Source organism: Psammomys obesus, unplaced genomic scaffold (genome assembly GCF_907164565.1).
Source record: "Psammomys obesus unplaced genomic scaffold, mPsaObe1.curated_primary_1811, whole genome shotgun sequence".
Lineage (NCBI taxonomy): Eukaryota > Metazoa > Chordata > Mammalia > Rodentia > Muridae > Psammomys > Psammomys obesus.
Genome location: NW_026596109.1, coordinates 24324248 through 24341814, shown reverse-complemented (window position 1 = coordinate 24341814; position 17567 = coordinate 24324248). Strand labels below are relative to the sequence as shown.

Here is a 17567-nt window from a genome sequence, read left to right as displayed (position 1 = left end):
AAAACTAAGGTTGTCCCAAGGGAAGAGTTATTCCCTGCAGAGTAAGCCATGCATGTTTCTCTTCAAGAGAATAAAGAAATGGTGGCCAGGCCTTGCAGAGACCCACAGCTTAACCCAGAGGTAATGAGACCTAAAAGGCCTACTGTATTTTCTTCGGTGGTGTAGCTATCTATAAATTGCCTGTGATTCTTTATGGAACCCTAATTAAAACCATTGTTCCCAAAGCTACACTTGAGTAAAACCATTTCTTTGGTCTGTCATTTGTGCCCTATGTGGATAAATAGCTGTTGGTCTCACATACAAAGAAGTTTACAAATGGGCCCAGCCACAAGGGGTCATAGGCTGGAGAGGGCATTTCCAGCCATCAGTCTACATGAAAATCAGCTTGCACTCATCAAATTCAATGTGCCAGGCGCTCTCCTGAAGACTCAACACTCATGAAACTCATCTGCTCTTCACAATGGCCTGTGACTATGATCCACCTTTCAATATGAGGAGGCCAAGACATGGAGAGATGACTGATCCTTGGTTGCAGAGAAGCAAGCAGCAGAGTCAAGAACTGACAGTTGGCTGTGTGATCTGGGCCATTCATGGAGATAAAACAAAATTTCCTTGGAGCAGGTGCATTCTAAAAGACCTTCCCAAATACCAGTCGGAGGTGGCGTGAGCCCACAGAACAGCCGCTCTTGCCCTGACTACCTTGGAAAGCAGAATCATCAGATGCTGATTTCAACCTCAGAACACCTAAAAAAGCTCCAGGAGCGGGGCAAGGAGGAGTCTAAATTGTTGTCTCAGCTCCCATCAGGCCTTCGATCTAAGTGAACTCTTCCATTCTTTGTGCTCTACCAAGAATTAAAGCCAATTTCCACACTATACAGAGAGATCGGGTGATATCCAGGTCACAATGGGCCTGTTTCCCTACGGCCCCTGGGTCTGGAAACCAGCTTCCTGTGTGAGCTTCTAGAGTCTCCTGTTGTGTGGGAATGTGACGTCACTGAAAACAGGATGAGGTAAGATGCCACCTGCCTGTTGGTGCTTGGGAAGCTGAAGGCAAGAGTCTCAGCAGTTCAAGGCCAGCCTAGACTACACAGTAATGCCCTCTCTCAAAAAAACAAAAACAGACTATTTTTTCCAGAAAAGGAAGACATGGTTATGTGAGAGAATAAGTTGGGTGTGGTGCCCCTAGTGCAAGCACGGGCAACTGCCTTGCCTGTAGGGACTGTCGGGATAGGGACTTACCCGGTAACTGTGAGGGCCTTGTTCTTGCCCCGGTGCTTGGCTTAGCATGGATGCTTCATTAACCCCTGTCAACCTAGTCGTTCTGACAACACTTAGTGTTAGAGGTCTGTGGCAAACCCACACACTTCTGCCAGAGCCCTAATCGTGTGGAGTGGGAAACCAATGCAAGCTTAATGATCATGAGTTACAGGCAGACAGCCGCAGAGGACCAGTGACAGCAGGTATCAGTGAGGCTTTTCCATCGGAGGGAACCATCCTCCTTACCCCAGGGGTTCATGCTAGCTGTAAAGGGAAAGGAAAACTGTATTCAGTCGCCGCAGGCCATCTCCTAGAGGAGTGATGTGATTCACTCCATTCAAATACAAGACAGGACGCAAGGACAGGCAGGTGCCAGTAAAAACACGCTACTCATTTTTGATAGCTGTGCTACGTTTTAAGGCAAATGTCACACATACACAAAACACCAAGAGATGAACATGTTAGAAAAATAGCAAGGAAACATTTCAGACCATTGCAGTAGAATCTTCCTCATTACCTAACTCCATAAACTCCACTGAGAGCCAAAACTAAGGGAGGCATGGTACTGCCTCCCCTTTTGGTCTCCAAGAGGGAGATCCCATGCGTGACACAGACCACAGCAGTATTCTTTCCTGGGCCCAGGTTGGCACCTGAGTGGCTTTTGCTGTCTGGTTCCAATGCCTATTTAACAGATTATTTAGAAGTGAGAATATTAGGACACAAAAGACATAATTTATAGTTTAGTTCCCCTTTATCCAAACTCAAACTTGCTTGGGGCTAAAACCATACACACACACACACACACACACACACACACACACACACACACACACGATACATAAAGTATATGTAAATACCCAGAGGAAAATATACACTGAAACTTTAAAAATACCAAATGCTCATTCGTAATTAAACAATGTGATTGATTCCCCTTTAAAAGCAGTGTTGGCAGCAAGGTCTGCCACTCCCCACTCAGTTCCTGGTCGTTCCTGGCCCCACAGGAGAGTCGAGTGGCTCAGGTGAGTTAAAGGGCTGGGCCTTCATTCTGGCTACGTGCTCTGTCTCTCATGGATCATGCCCATCCCCTCACTCAGGCACAGGCCCCATTTTAAGATGGCGCCTGCCCCAAGTGTGTGGGGTGCAGTGATAAGTGCACCAGAGAAAGCAAGAGAACGGATGAGGCCGATGACTTAGGGGCTTAATTTTCTATTATGGGTGGGGATAGCAGAAACTGTGGGTAGAGCCATAACCCAGGGTCGGGTACCCAGAAATGTGGTAGGCGGCAGCTCACCCAGAAGAGGCTGCACTGAATGCCATCCCGACTCTTCAGAATGTGAGTTCTGAAGTCTGAGAACAGTCCAGAGGAGCTGCTCGTGCCCGCAGGTGGCCTCCATGGAGGGGGCAGTTTCTCAGGTAAACTGGCCACTTACGGATGCTGGAACTTGACTTCCAAGAAGCAAAACAGTAATTTCTACAGATTTACATTTGGCCTCACCGCTCCCAACGACGTAGTTGAGTGGCAGATAATGCGAGGCCTACGGCTTACCACGGGACACAAAAAGGTGAGGAGTTGCCCGTGGAGACCGAAGCCGGGGGGCCTGGGAAGAGCTTCCCCTCTGTCAGTGCTTGGGTCTCTTGGGGGGGTATATGATTTCCTGCTCCGCAGCACTTTAGGGAGGGCTGCATCTCCCCTCCCAGAGGAGGTCGTCCTAGGGTCTGTGGCCAAAATAAAAATGGAAACACAGGGAAAATGCTGGCAGAGGGCCAAGCCTCAGCGGGAGCGGACAGTGCCTCAGGACCAGAATGGGAACAATCCTGTCGCAGCCTCTTTAGCATGCTCTCCAGTCTTTCCCCTGACCTCAGAACTTATGGTTTACTCAAGCTGAGACCCCAGCTCTGCTAACCCCCACTTGGAGTATGTACAACTTGACAATGGGCAGCACCTCTGGTCCCTTAGAGGCCACCCACACAGGTGGGTCACAGTTCTTTAAGCCGAGCACCAGCTCAGCAGACCTCAGCTCTGTCTAAGACTCCGGGATTTCTTCAGTGTCTGCTGCTGCTGAGACAATGCGCTAGACAACCATCAACCCCTCTGGTTTGCCCAGAAAGCACCAGATGTGGAGCCACCAGGGGACAGTGAGGAATCCATCTGCATCCCCCCAACCTTTATCCCCAGGCCTCTGTGAACCTGGGCTCCCCCAGGCCTGGCAGCTCAAGGGGGTTTTCAAATAGAGTCAAGGTGTATCCAGCTCCGTTGAGACACGGATCAAGACAGACAGTCCTCAGTGATCAGTCCTGGCCTGGGAGCCCCATGCTTCCGCTGAGAGGTCACCCTCAAATTGGTGATTAGACATTGCTTGGGGAAAAGTCTGTGAGGGCCATGCCCATGTCAATGGGGCAGGCTACCAGGGTGGGTCGCTGGTACTAGCAGGCTGGCCTGAGACCCAGACCCATCAGAGCACTGACTCCTTGGATTCGAGTTCTGGTGCAACCGCCACAGGGCCTGCTGGGTTCTGGTGTGTCACCAGGGGCGACGTCTCCTCCTCCGACTTGCAATTGGGAATGGCTTCCACCTTCACTTCTTGAAGCTCCTGCTCGCCTTTCTTCGCTGCCCTCTGATTCAGGTGGTTGAGGATCCCGGCTCCCAGGGCGTCCCCTTCCACATTCACCACAGTGGTGGTCCGGTCCCTGGTGGAAACAGGAAGGAGAAAGGACTGCTGTTATACCCAGAGTCATCAGTGGCAGGCACGGTCACCCGGCCACAGGGGAAGGCACCCTGCTGATTGTGGCTGTGGTGTGGGAGGGCATACACTGCTAACAGATCTGCTCTCAACCAAATCCCTTCAAGCAGCATTTACTCTCAGGAGAGTAAGATCTCACTGAGAAAATGTGGGAAAGAGAGAAGCCGAGGCTGGCGAACAGGTCACACGTGCATACTCCACAGTCCTGGGAGCTGATACGGGAAGGGCAATCCAGTTCCCTCCCACCATCTTTTCTCACACTTCTCTTCCATGGAATGGGCCTCGCTATAGAAGACATCGCATGCATTTGGGAGAAGAGAGTAGTCGTGGTTTGTGTTAGTTGTTCTTCCCCTCAGTGTCACAGTATGCCATAGATAACAGCACTGGCTTTCCCACAGCCTCCTTAGCCCAGGGTAGCTCAATGTCTACCCCAGTCCCTGGAGCTTACAGAAAGTTCTGGAGCCATTTTGAAGACAGAAAAACCGTGATCTTTTCCAAGGGCACTGGAGGGCTGATGCCCTCTGCAAGGGGCTTGTGTGCCCAAGGCCTCTGCTGGGCAGCCATAGGGATGCTAGTTCCCTTCCCAGCTGAGTACCTCTGAGATACATTCTCCACGGACAGGAGGAAGGAGGAGGAGGACACAGATGATCCCTGACATGGCTCTGGTTCTGTCTAGCTCAGAGATGGAACTCTGTCTGATGAAGTGTCTGCAGCACAGGAGTCTCTGTTGGACATTTCACCCCATTTCTGTGAAGAGCTCTCAGAATTCAGTCCTGTTATTTACATTGGAAAGACTACCATTTCCAAGTACCATCATGGACCCAGTGCCAGCGCCTGAAGCCAGCGGCTCTCAGCCTGGCCATGACCAGCCCAGCAGAACCGTTCTTACTAACATTTACTGAAAGCTGCCCCACATGCCCCGTGCTCTGTGCACTGTATGTTCATATGCTGACTCATTTAGGCCTCACCATGACTGTGCGGCTTCTACCATGGTTGCAAGAGCACGCATACAGAAAAGCCTGGGCTCAAGGCCTCATCTTCCTACCCTTGTTCTCTGCTGCCTCAGCACCACCACCTTAGGCAGCTTTCCCATAGGACAGTATTATTCCTACCTACAAAGCCTATCACGAGGCTCAGGTGTTCAAGTTCCAGATACTCTTGTGTCTGTAAGGAACCGCAGGGACAGCAGCCTGGCCATTCCCTTACCTAACTTCTCCTGGGTCCCAGCGCAGCGCGCACGCACGTTCTTCTCACATGGAGACTGACTATTCTTTGGGTGTTTGCAGGCCAGGGTTAGCCACTGCTCCAGTTGCCGAGACTCCACTCTGCTGTCAAACTGCAGCCCTCACACCCACTGAATGCGACAAGCACGCCTGGATGGCCAGGGCTCCCGCCGTTCTCAGCGTTCACTAGCTCTTGCCTGCTTTATCGTTGACTTCTTACTTTCGAAACCTCGTTTTGCCAGCTTAACTACAGACTCCTTCCAAAGCAAGGATGGTTTTAAGTTTCTCTACATGTAGCAGGTCTGATGGGAGCATCAGGTTCCCAGGGTCCTTGCTTTCAGCCACTTACACGATCCAGTCGACAGCCAGGATCAGAGAGAGGTCATGTGTGCTCAATCCAATGGCCTCCAGGATAATGGCGATGGTGAGGACCCCTCCAGCTGGCACGCCTGCTGCTCCAACACTGGATGCCGTGGCAGTCACCCTGGGGTACCACAAAGCAAAGCCAGCCTTGAACAGAATGTGGGGGTGGGGCAGAGACTTGCAGAGCATTGCCTGACTTGTAAATAACAAACACACACCCTAGGAAGCTCAAGAGATGATCCATTCCACAAGTACACTCAGACCTCATAGCCCCCAGTTCCGTGTTCACAATCAAACCAACCACAGATCAAAAACACTGAAAACAAACTGTCTCTACTGAACATCTATAGGCCATTTTCTTCTTATTACCTTAACGATATCATATGGCAGTGACTCACATAGCACTTACATGTTAAGTACATAACTAATCTAGAAATGATTTAAAGTATTGAGGAAGATGTGTTAATTCTATACAAGACACTATTGATATGGTTTGAACCTGATATGTCCACAGGCTGCTTTTAACACCTGTCTGTGAGCTGGCAGCTGTGCTTTGAAGGCTGTGGAATCTTTGGGCTTTATACCTGCTCCTGTCCTGACCTCCACCCTCAGCTTCCTATCTACCACCACGTGAACAAGAAATTACCCTTCTCTACCACGATGGACTAAAATCCCTCTAAACCAGGAGCCCCAAGAAACCTTTCATCTTTTAGGTCATTTCTTGCAAATATTTTGTCACAGAAATGCAAAAACTACTACATTACCCGTTATCTGTTGGAAAAAGATGTCCTGGAACCAGTGTGACTGTGACAGATACTTTGGATTGTCAGTTGATTGAGTGGAGAAATGTCTAGAGCCTTAGTGAGGCACACTTTTTGGGTATGTTTATGGGGACATTTCCAGAAAGGGTTACCTGGGGTGGAAGACTCACCCTAATGTGTAAAGGAGAAAGCCAGCTACAGGCCAGCACTCGCCCTGACCCAGCTGGATGTGAGCACACAGCTTTCCACACCCATTCCCAGACCTTTCCCACTACAGTGGACTGTATCCCTTCAAACTGCAAGCCAAAATACTGTTTTCTGTCAGGTATTCTGTCCCAGCAGCAAGAAAACTAACATAGCTCCAAGATACTGAGGGATGACAGTGATACATTCTCACTGTCTCACCTTTACAAATGAGACACCGAGTGATGGGGAGATTGGCTTTTCAATGCAAATCACACATTCACACATACATACACATATACACTCACACGTACATACATACATAACACACATAATATACACACATATACACACACATACCCATGTATATACACAGACACACACACAAAAGTTTTAAGCCTAAAGATGTAGGAAAGAATAACGAGCTCACAGAATGGTGAAGATCTGCCCTGCGTTCAGGTCCTTATTGTTGAGCTGGGCGATGAAGACTGCTGCCACACACTGGAAGATGGCTGCTCCATCCATGTTCACGGTGGCCCCGATGGGGAGGATGAACCTGCTGATCCTCTTGTCCACACCATTGTTCTCTTCAATGCACTTCATCATGGATGGAAGGGTTGCTGAGCTAGAAATGGGTGAAACACACACATGGAAATAGTCCTTCCTAGCCAGGCAAATGCCACTTGCCTCAGACCCTGCAATGCATCAGTGGGCAGCATCCTGGCAAGCGTCTGCCTTCTATACTCGAAATAAGGACGACAGTCAGACTTCTTGCAAAGTTTCCAGTGCAACTGCTAAGCCCCACAGCAGTCAAACACCACTTCCAGGATTCACTTGTTACATTCTTTGCATGAATTCACTCAAGGGCCTCAGTACAAAATGTTCCCAAGAGAACCGTGGGGCTTGCCTGGCTCCATTCCCATACATTCTGAGTAGCCAAGGTAGTCCCCAAGCCCACTCACCTGGAGCAGGTAGCAAAAGCTGTTGCAAATGGCGTGAGAAGGCCCAGGAGGAATCTGAACGGGTTTTTCCGTGTAAAAGCAAAATAGATAAGAGGCAGAACGATTCCTCCGTGAATGACGTGGCCCAGGATAGATGCAAAGATGTACTTCCCGAGGCTGGTCACCAGCATGATGATGTCCTTCATCTCCACAATCTTGCTGCCGATCAGGAACGTGATGCCTATAGGGACGTACCTAGGTCAGAAGCACAGACACTCATCAGGGAGGGGCTGGGAGATGCTGAGACAAAACAGGGCCTTCCAACCGAGTCATCTTCATCTTCCTGTAGAGTAACCCTAAACACAGAAAAAGATGTGGGTGGCTTTTTTTTTTTTTTGGTATATACATATCTACTTTCTTTTAGTTTTTCTTTTCTCCTCTTTTTCCTCCCCTTTCCTTCCTTGTAGACAGGTTTCACTATATAGTCCAGGCTAGTCTGAACTTGAAATCCTCCTGTCTCAGCATCCTGAGTACTGGGTTTACAGGCATGTGGCATTACACCTGGCTCTACATTGTTCCTAACTGATTGACTGCTGCCAACTACATGGCAAAAGGGCAACGAACTAAAAGCTGACGGCCTTGAGACTGTAAGCCGACTTTTAGCTTTGCTCAGACTTGTCCTGAGAACTCAGAAACACAGGAATCCCACAGAGCTGCTGTGAAACTAAGTGCGCATAGCCCAGGGCGTCTGTGAAATTTTACATTCTTTGTGGTTTGAAAGACATGATCCCATGGGAAAAAGTCATTAACAGTGATGTTCTGGGAACACTGCCAGAAGAGGAAGATTTTTTTTTTCTTTTAAAGAGAGAAAAGGCATAAATTATAGAAACTACAAAGAACAAAAGTCAGTTGCCCTAGTTGAATATCAATTCAGTGACAATTCTATAACTGTTTTAATTTGAAAAATTTAATTTACAGTTAATAATGCCTCCTTCTTCAGAATTCAAGGGGCATAGAAGGGAGAGCAATGTGAAGTCTCTCGCATGAGCCCCCAGCACCCGAGCAGATGTGGCCAGTGTGATTGGCTTCTTCAGTTTTCTTTCTAGAGACATTCTAAGCAGTATCAGAAAATTTAAGTCTCGGTTTCAAATAGGAATACTCCCCCTCTTGGGGACTAGAACACTCCTCTTAATCAAGCCAGGTCCCTCCTCAGACAAGCACCCCTCCTCCCTGGGTACCTAGATATAGAGAAATGCATTGAAATCTGAGCTTCTCTTATATTTCACATTCTGCCTCCCAGACCTTCGTGTCAGCATTTAGAAAGCTGGTGTGTGTGTGTGTGTGTGTGTGTGTGTGTGTGTGTGTGTGTGATGAAATACATCAAAATGAGTGTTTAAGCCATCTTTATGTGTAGAGTTGATCTTCCCTGAGTGCATTGGAACTGCTGGGCAGCCGTTGCCACCACCCAGCCCAGGAGTGTCTCCATCAGTCCAGAGTGAAGCTCTGCTCTCATTCAACAGCAGCCCCCATGGCCTCCACCCCCACCCCAGCCTCTGGTAACTGCTGTTGTAGGTACACAGAAGCAGGGCCATACATATTTATCTTTCTGTGATCTTGCTTCGGCAGCCTGATGTCTTCAAGGTTCCTCCGCATTGTAGTAGATGTCAGAATAGCATGTTTTATAAGGCTGAGTAACACTCCATTTTCTGCGTACCACATTTTGCTTTTCTACCCGCCTACTACTGGTAGACATTTGGGCTGTTTCAACCTTCATCCCACTACTTTTGTGGTCGGTTTGAGACAGGATTACAGGTAGCCAAGGCTGTTGCTGAGCTCCTTGCTCCTCTTCCCAGGGGCTAGGATTACAAGCTTGTATGGCCTCATGACCTTGTGTTCGGCATTTCCTCAGAATGGAAGTGCCTTGCTTTCTTCCTAGGTTCTCATCTTTGGAAAATGTCTGTCTGTGTTCACATGCCTGTGTTCTTTAGGTCAAGACTTCAAGTAGGGACTCTGCCGACTTGAAGATGTGCTCAGCCTAAACATTACTAAATGGTGCTGAATTATTCTCTAACCTCTGGCTGCCACCAGCAGTCTAGAGGGAAGCCTCGGGCCTGCTCCTGCACCAATGTCCTCCCGTGGGAGATTTTCTTCCCGGGAGACTATTGGAGACGTCAGGGAGACAGTTTCATTGTCACAACTCTGAAGTCCAGCTCTAGAGGTCAAAAGCACCTGGGTTAAGAACCCTATTCTCAACCTACGGGGGCACAAAAGACTGAACCATCAACCAAAGAGCACGCATAGGCTAGACCTAGATCCCCCACAAATAGGTAGCAGATGCACAGCTTGGTCATCATCTGGGTCCCCTAACAATGGGAGTCAGAACTGTCTCTGACTCTGTTGCCTGCCTCTGGATCCCTTTCCCCTAGCTGGGCTGCCTTGTCAGGCCCCCATGGAGATGTGCTTAGCTCTGCTATGACTTGAGGTGCCAGGGTGGGTTGGTACCTCTTGGGGGCCTCCCTTTCTCTGAGAAGAATGCGGGGAAGGGGTGCATGAGGATGGGACTGGGAGGAGAGGAGGGAAGCACTGGGATCAGGCTGTAGTGATTAAATGAAAAAAGTTTTAAAAAAATCACTAGGTACAAACACACACACACACACACACACACAGATCTTATTCTCATTCTAATCAATGCCTGACAAAATGAAGACGCCATGACTTGATTTTCAACGGAGGTGGGTACCCCAGGATGTGGACTGCTCGTGCCAGCTTTCCCTTCTGTGAGCTGCCTGCGCATGCCAGTCCACACTCTCAGCAGTGTGAACACGCAAGGACACCAAAGTGGGATGTGGTAAAGCCAGTCCTTGGGAGATTCAGAGGGTGGGATAGGAAGTTCTAAAGCATCCTTGGCTACACAGCAAGTTCAAGGCCAGCCTGGGCTACAGGAGAGGCTGCCTCACAGAGCCAGGCCAGGCCAAACAACTCTCTCCGGAACAACAATCAAGTGAAGTGGCACGTTTGCAGTGTGGGTTGCCTTACATGGTTTTTACACCGAGAAAGAAAAACACCATTGACGGGGTCTAAATTTGGCCTGTCAGTATCAACTTTCTCCTAAAACCAGTCCAATTGGCACCTAAGTCATCAGAGAGAGAAAAGCACTGGGATCGCTAGCGGCTGACCATAAGAAATACTGTCTGTGACGGCATAAACTAGGTCTGCTGAGGTGATGTGGGAGCTGGTTTTTATATCCACTTGTCACAGGCTAGCTAAGTCCTTGGAAAGAGAGAACATTAATTGAGGAAAATACCCTCGTTTGACTGGCCTGTGGTACAGTGTATTTTCTTGAGTGATGACTGGGATGGGAAGGCCCAGGTGACCTTGGCCAGTACCACCAGGTGGTCCTGGGTGCTATAAGAAAGCAGGCTGAACAAGCCACGAAGATAAGCCAGTAAGCAGCATCCCTCTATAACCTGTGCATCAGCTCCTGCGTCCTGGCTGCTGGGATGGGCTGCTATGATGGGCTGGGATGTGAGGCTGTAAGCTAAGATAACCCCTTCCTCCCCATGTCATTTATGGTCTTGGTGCTTCACCACAGCAATAGAAACCCTCAGAAAGACAATGTGAAATGCCACATTTCACCTTTGTTTTGCCACAAAACAAAGGTGAAATGCCAGCAAAGCTTTTAAGACATGAGGCCTGGAACTGGTCTGATTTCTGGGACGTTGCTTTGAAGGAGACGGTCAAATTATTATTTTTTAGTCAGGAATCAAGCTAATGGTTTCTGTTGCACAATCATCCTTTCATCAAAATGACACAAAGAAACACTTATAAATTAAAAGCTTTCATAAGAAACCATGCCGACTTTTATGTAAGCAGGGAGGGGATGAGTTTGTAGCAAAAGGTCACACTGACAGGCTGGAGAGATGGCTCAGTGGATAAGAGTGCTTGTTGTTCTTGCAGTGGGCCTGGGTTCAATCCCAGCATCCATGTGGTGGCTCATGGCCACCATGGCTCCAGTTGCAAAAGGTCACACTGACGAGCCTCCTTGAAGCTTAAAGTTTATCATTTTAAGATAAAATAACTTTTTTATGCACCAGACAGTAAACTGGACATGGCAAATATAGGGTTGACATGGGAATCTATACATGGATCGTGGTGACAAAAGTCAAGGAGTCAGCACGAACACCAAACAGTATCTATGGGCATACCAACCTGTTCTCTAGGAGACCCAGCCAAGAGGAGAAACGAGCACACTGAATCACTTCCCTAAAGATTTAAAGCATCCTTTTCCTCCTCCTCCTCCTCACCATAATAGTCATCATCACTATTATTGTCATTAGTGTGTGTGTGTGTGTGTGTGTGTGTGTGTGTGTGATATGTGTACACGTGAAGGTTGGAAGACAACGTTTGAACATCTGTTTTGTCCTCCCACTGTGAGATCTAGAGAGTAAACTCAGGTTGTGAGGCAAGCATTCTTACCCACTGAGCCATCTCACTGGTCCAATCAACACTTTTTGTAGCATGACATCATCATTTTGTACCATGTACGTCATCAACCTAGTGTACTGATATCTCTCCTAGATGCCAGGGGGAAATCAGAGGACGAGAGGTGGCAGTCACACTCACCACATAATCCATGACACCAGCACCATCGTGGCCTCATTGAAGGAACTGAAGAACCGGATGAGCTCTTCTCCTTCATGGCCTAGCTTCTTTAGAGCCACTCCTAACACCAGGGAGAAAAGGACCAGTCCTAAAATGTTCATTCCTTCAATGTTGGCGACAATGGGGATCTGTAGAGCAGAAGAGAGGCATGACTCAAGCCCAGCAACAGACGAGTGGGACTACAGAATGGATGTGCTCAGTGTCTGAAACTCTGTGCAGAACAAGCAAGTGCTCAGATACACGAGTAAGTTAAAACCAAAGGAGAGAAAACGATGGGACAAAGAGCAGGAGAATGCAGGAAGTCAACGAATAAAAATTTTACCTATTAGCTGGGAGTAATCATAGCACTCAGGAGGCTTGAGGGGAGAAGCACTGAGGTTGTTTGTTTTAAAATAGTTTTTATTACACTTTATTCACTTTGTATCCCAGCTGTAGCCCCTCCCTCATCCCCTCTCAATCCGGCCCTCCCTCCCTCTTCTCCCATGCCCCTTCCCCAGTCCAAGATAGGGAGGTCCTCCTCCCCTTCCCTCTGACCCTAGCCTATCAGGTCTCACCAGGACTCTGCATTGTCTTCCTCTGTGCATGGTAAGGCTGCCCCCCAAACCCCACCTCAGGGGGAACACTAAGGTTTTGAGGCTAACCTGGGCTATAAAAAACCCAAACCAATCTGGTTGTTAGATGTCCTTCGGAGACCCAAGCGCTGTAATTGTCATCTCCCAAATGCCAACACATCTTATGCTGCTTGGCTCTTATACTGACCTCCTAGCGGACAAATCTCACGAGATTTTCAGGATTCATGTGGGCTTTGCTAACTCACTGGCTGAAAATGTGTAGACATAACCCAGGTGTGTGGTGGCATACACCTTTAATCCCAGCACTAGGGAGGCAGAGGCAGGTAGATCTCTGTGAGTTTGAGGCCAGCCTGGTCTACAGAGCAAGTTCCAGGACAGCTAAGGCTATACAACAAAATTCTGTCTTGAAAACCAACTCCCCCCCCCCCCCAAAAAAAAAAAAAAAAGATGTGTAGACATAAGAAGCTTTGTGTTCCTAACAATGTGGAATCCCGACATGGAGAAAACAAGCATTTCATCCTGTCAAAACACCACAGCCCGGCATGACAGTGCTGGGACTCAGTGCTTAAGAGGCAGAGGCAGTAGGATTTTCAAAAACAAACAGGGGCTGGAGAGGTGCAGTTTGGTGCTCTTGCAGAGGATGGGAGTTCAGTTTCCAGCAGCTCACAATCACAAGGAACTCCAGCTCCAGAGCTAATAGCCTCCCCTGGTCTCCTCAGATGGCCGTACTAAGGCATAAAACCCACATACAGACACATACATATACATATGCATAACAACTAAAAATAACTCTAAAGAGCAACAAGAAAGAAAATCTCCATAAAGTGATGTCTAGAAAACATGCAACATGGTAAAAACCCCAGATATTAGTCCCAGTTCTGGGACTGACTTCCTTGAGCCTTGGGGTTCTTCATTACAAGACAAGAATGAGCCCAGGTAGCTCTCAGCTGCTGTTTTTGTTTTTTTTTTTTAATTACCTTTATCTGTTATATGCATGGTCCTGTGTGCACACACTTGGCATACATAGCGCGTGTGTCTATACACGCGTGTGTGAACACACATACACACACAGCAGAGGACATGTCTAGGAATGAATTCTCTCCTTCCACAGTGGGTCCTACAGATCAAGCTTGGTCATCAGAACCTAGCAGCAACAGACTTAGCCTGCTGGGTCATGAGGCATGCCGGCTGGCAGAGCCCTGAGCCCTTCAGCCCTTGTATGATGAGGCATGTGGGCTCGTGGAGGGCAGAGTTTCTCCTCTTCCCTCTGTCAGCCCAGAGCAGTACGGAATTATTGGGCTGGATAGTTCCCAGGTCCCTCATCCCTTCTATCTAGTCATCTCAAAAGCTAGGCCATGGCCCAGTGTCTGGTAAATAGACATTTAAATTTGCCATAAATACACTTTCAATAGATTTCACTCATTTCCAGGTTAACTGGATACATCTGAGTGAAAGGTTTGACTCACAGGACACTCACCAATGACCAAGAATACAAACATGTCATAATGACAGATGGGGAGCCATGTCATTTTCTTCCAACTTTTCATTAAGAAATATCTCAAAGCTTATGGTAATGAAGTACAGGAAGACACCCATCACACACTATTTTGTTTACACTAATATACAAGTTTACCAGAACACGTCTAATAGTGATACTAGGTAAGGAAGGCCATCTGCAGAGCCTGAGTAAGTTGAGCTGAGTAACTTGATCTTTCTGTGGCTTAGTTCTACACCTACAAAAACAAGGATAAAAACAACAGTGAATACGTAGCTGTTAGGAAGATTAAGTATGTTATGTCCGTGAAGTACTCAGACTGTTTCTAGAAAATCAAAACTAATAATTTGTTTTTGTTTGGGGGGACCAGTCCAGGCTGGTCTTGAACTTACAGAGCTAAAGATGGCCTTAATTGATTCAGCTGCTTCCACATCCTGGGAGTCAGAATTACAGGCATGCACTGCCATGCCTGGTTTTATGATGGTCCGTCCAGAGCTTCTGCATGCAAGAAAGCTCTACCAATGGAGTTATAGTCCCAGAAGTTCTTTTATTTGTTTTGTTTTTTGGAGGAAATACATATTTAGTTTACAGTTTCAGATATTTTAAGCTCACCATGGTAGGGAGCACATAACTGATAGGAGACCAAGACAAGGAATACATAGTATAATAAAGGAAGGCTTTTTCTTTTCTTTTCTTTTCTTTTCTTTTTTTTTTCCTGCTTTGTGAGACAGGGGCTCGCTAGGTAACTAGGGCAGACCTAGAACACACAATTTTACTGCCTGTACCTCTCAAGTGATGGGATTACCACTCTATTATTAGTTTGATGGAAATTTACTTAGAGATCATCTTAGAGTATATTCTTACAATGTTATTGTAATACCATAGATTTCTGAGTACTGCTATTCTCTCCTGAGACCTGGCCTATCAGAGAAATAAGGTTAAGGGGCTATAAAGAAAGACCTGAATTGCAGGCCCTTCTCTACTACTGGTTGGGTGGTCTGTGGACAAGTCAACACTAGCAGGACTTATGGGCTGCCTGGCAAACACCTGGTACTGACCTGAGAGTACTGACTCATTCTGAAGCCCTAGCTGGGACTGAGGGTCAAGAATCAGTGTAATCAGGGAACTCATCTATTTTTCAAATGCTGGTTTCAGAAAATCTGAATTCCAAGGTATGGTATTTGAGATTACTTATTTCCAGATCTGGAACTGACTTTCTGGCTTGGAGCAAGAAAGCTGGTGGCATGTGGCTCAGCATCCCAAGGATGCTGAGATTTAATGTCACTGTAGTGACATCAGCTTTGACAAGGTTAGGACAGCCAAGCAGTGTGGCGCCTCTGCATACTCTGTTCCCACTACCTGAACCATTCTCTCCCTGGGTCAAGGCCTCCCTGCTCACCAAGGCTAAGCACATGGCCGACCAGCACATGAATGTCCTTCCTCTCTCTGCCTGTGTACATGCTCTGTTTCTTTTTCCTCCCAAGCACCCACCACTGGTGGATCAATTTGTTCAATGGTCCTCTGCACTGGAGTGGGCTCTGCAAGGGCAGGGCTCTGTCTGGAGTGAGTGCCACCCAACTGTGGCACCCAATGGCTGCCAAATGTCACTGTTGAGTGAATTAATGATCCAACAAAAGGCTAGGTGTGGACCCAGGGAAAGTTATTGCAGATCAAAGCAGGCATAGAGGAGAGCCACAGGTGAGGGCTGGAGCTTTTCATTGTCCTTAGGCTCCTGGATTCCTGGTTAATCCTGCCAGTAGCATTCCACCCTTGGGGACACAAATAACTCTACCTGTGTCTTAAAAAATGAAGCCTGGAATTGGCAAGGCCACACAGATCCTCTGTTAAAGAACTAACATCCCTGAATTTACTGTGAGAACGGGGACACCTGCAGGGGGATGCCTGTGGTCACTAGCACTTCCGTGGGAGAAATCAGAGCCCACAGCAATGCCATGTCTGACAAAACTTGAAGGACAGGTGGGTTCTAGGATGCCTCCATGCTTCAGACAGTCCTAAATGAGCCCCAGCATACCATTTCAAGCTATTTGCTGTGGGAATCAGGCTGTCCTGACACTCAAATGACACATCAAAGGAGAATGTTGACTCTTTCTTATTGTTTGTCTTGAGACAAGATCTCACTTTGTAGCTCTGGCTGTCCTGGAACTCATTCTGTAGACCAGGCTGGCCTTGAACTCACAGAGTTCCACCTGCCTCTGCCTCAATAGGGTGTGATTAAGGGTGTGAGCCACTACAGCTGGCTTGACTGTTTTACATACACAAATAACTTGAACTCTCCAAAGTTACCAAGTTGATGTAAAGTCAAGGAAAACATCATTTTGTTCTAATCTACCAAGTGTCATTTACCATTTTAGAAGAGTGTTATTGATGAAACAAAGTACTAAAATCCAAATCACTAGTCCAACAGGCCAACCTAAAGATGCAGCTATGGCATTCTGGATTATTTATTATACAGGCAGATATGAAAGTATCTACTTAGCACCTTTTGTTTTCAAAATGTGCAAAAAAGGCACTAAACATTAGGCTGAATTTTGCCTTACTGGTTTTATTTATTACTTTTGTTATTCTGAAACAGGCACTTCAACTCTGTAGCTGGGGCTGAAACTCCCATCTCAGACTCCTTAGTGCTGAGGTTGTGGGACTCTCAGCAGACACAGCTTTATCACATCTATAGTGACAAGGTCACTATGTTGCACTGGCTGGCCTGTTTGATCCTCTTCTAGCTGGAAACACAGGCACACGCCACCATGCTCAGCTCCCTCTGGTTTTACTATCACTTCATTTTATTTTTGAGACAGAATCTTCCTGTATAGCCTAGTGTATCCTGGAACTCATGGTGATTCTCCTGCCTCAGGCTCATAAGTGCTGGGATTATAACCGTGCCTTATCAGTACCAGGCTTCACTGTTTTTAAGTCCAGATTTATTAATTCCAAGTATATGCAAATACACAAACCCTTTTTTAAAATATCTTCTATAACTGTCTACTTGTATGGTAAAATACGTTTTGGGTTATTATTTAATTTTTATGCTGAGTCCCATACCCATTACATTTTAGGTAGGAGGGCGTTATGAAATAGCTTACAGACCTCTGAAGATTTCAGTGCTTCATACTCTGGCATTTGGCTGTGGTGTCAGAAGCAAACCTAACCTGGAGGGTTAAATATTCCATTCAGACACCTAAGCTCCAACCCCAGGAAGTAAAGGACACCGTTGGGCAGCCCTTCATGAAGGGAGCTGGCTTGCTTTGAACACATTTTCGTAGATGATCTTCTGAAGAGCCTCACCTTCTCGTAGGTCACGTTCCCCGAGCTGGTGTTATGGGGCAGGTAGGTATAACCGGTTGCAGACTA

The 17567-nt window shown here is 47.3% G+C and overlaps 1 protein-coding gene across 1 annotated transcript in view; it reads right to left on the bottom strand.

Moving 5' to 3' along the window:
* Positions 1–1638: 1638 nt before the first annotated feature.
* Positions 1639–17567, bottom strand: part of Slc1a4 (solute carrier family 1 member 4) — a 30642-nt gene continuing 14713 nt past the window's right edge. The window contains exons 3-8 of the mRNA XM_055629023.1: positions 17502–17564; positions 12093–12259; positions 7491–7724; positions 6959–7153; positions 5571–5705; positions 1639–3945 (exon numbers count right to left, since the gene is read on the bottom strand). Of these exons, the coding sequence (XP_055484998.1) occupies positions 3711–3945; positions 5571–5705; positions 6959–7153; positions 7491–7724; positions 12093–12259; positions 17502–17564 (1029 nt within the window). The 3' untranslated portion in view covers positions 1639–3710. The remainder of the gene's footprint in view (positions 3946–5570; positions 5706–6958; positions 7154–7490; positions 7725–12092; positions 12260–17501; positions 17565–17567) is intronic.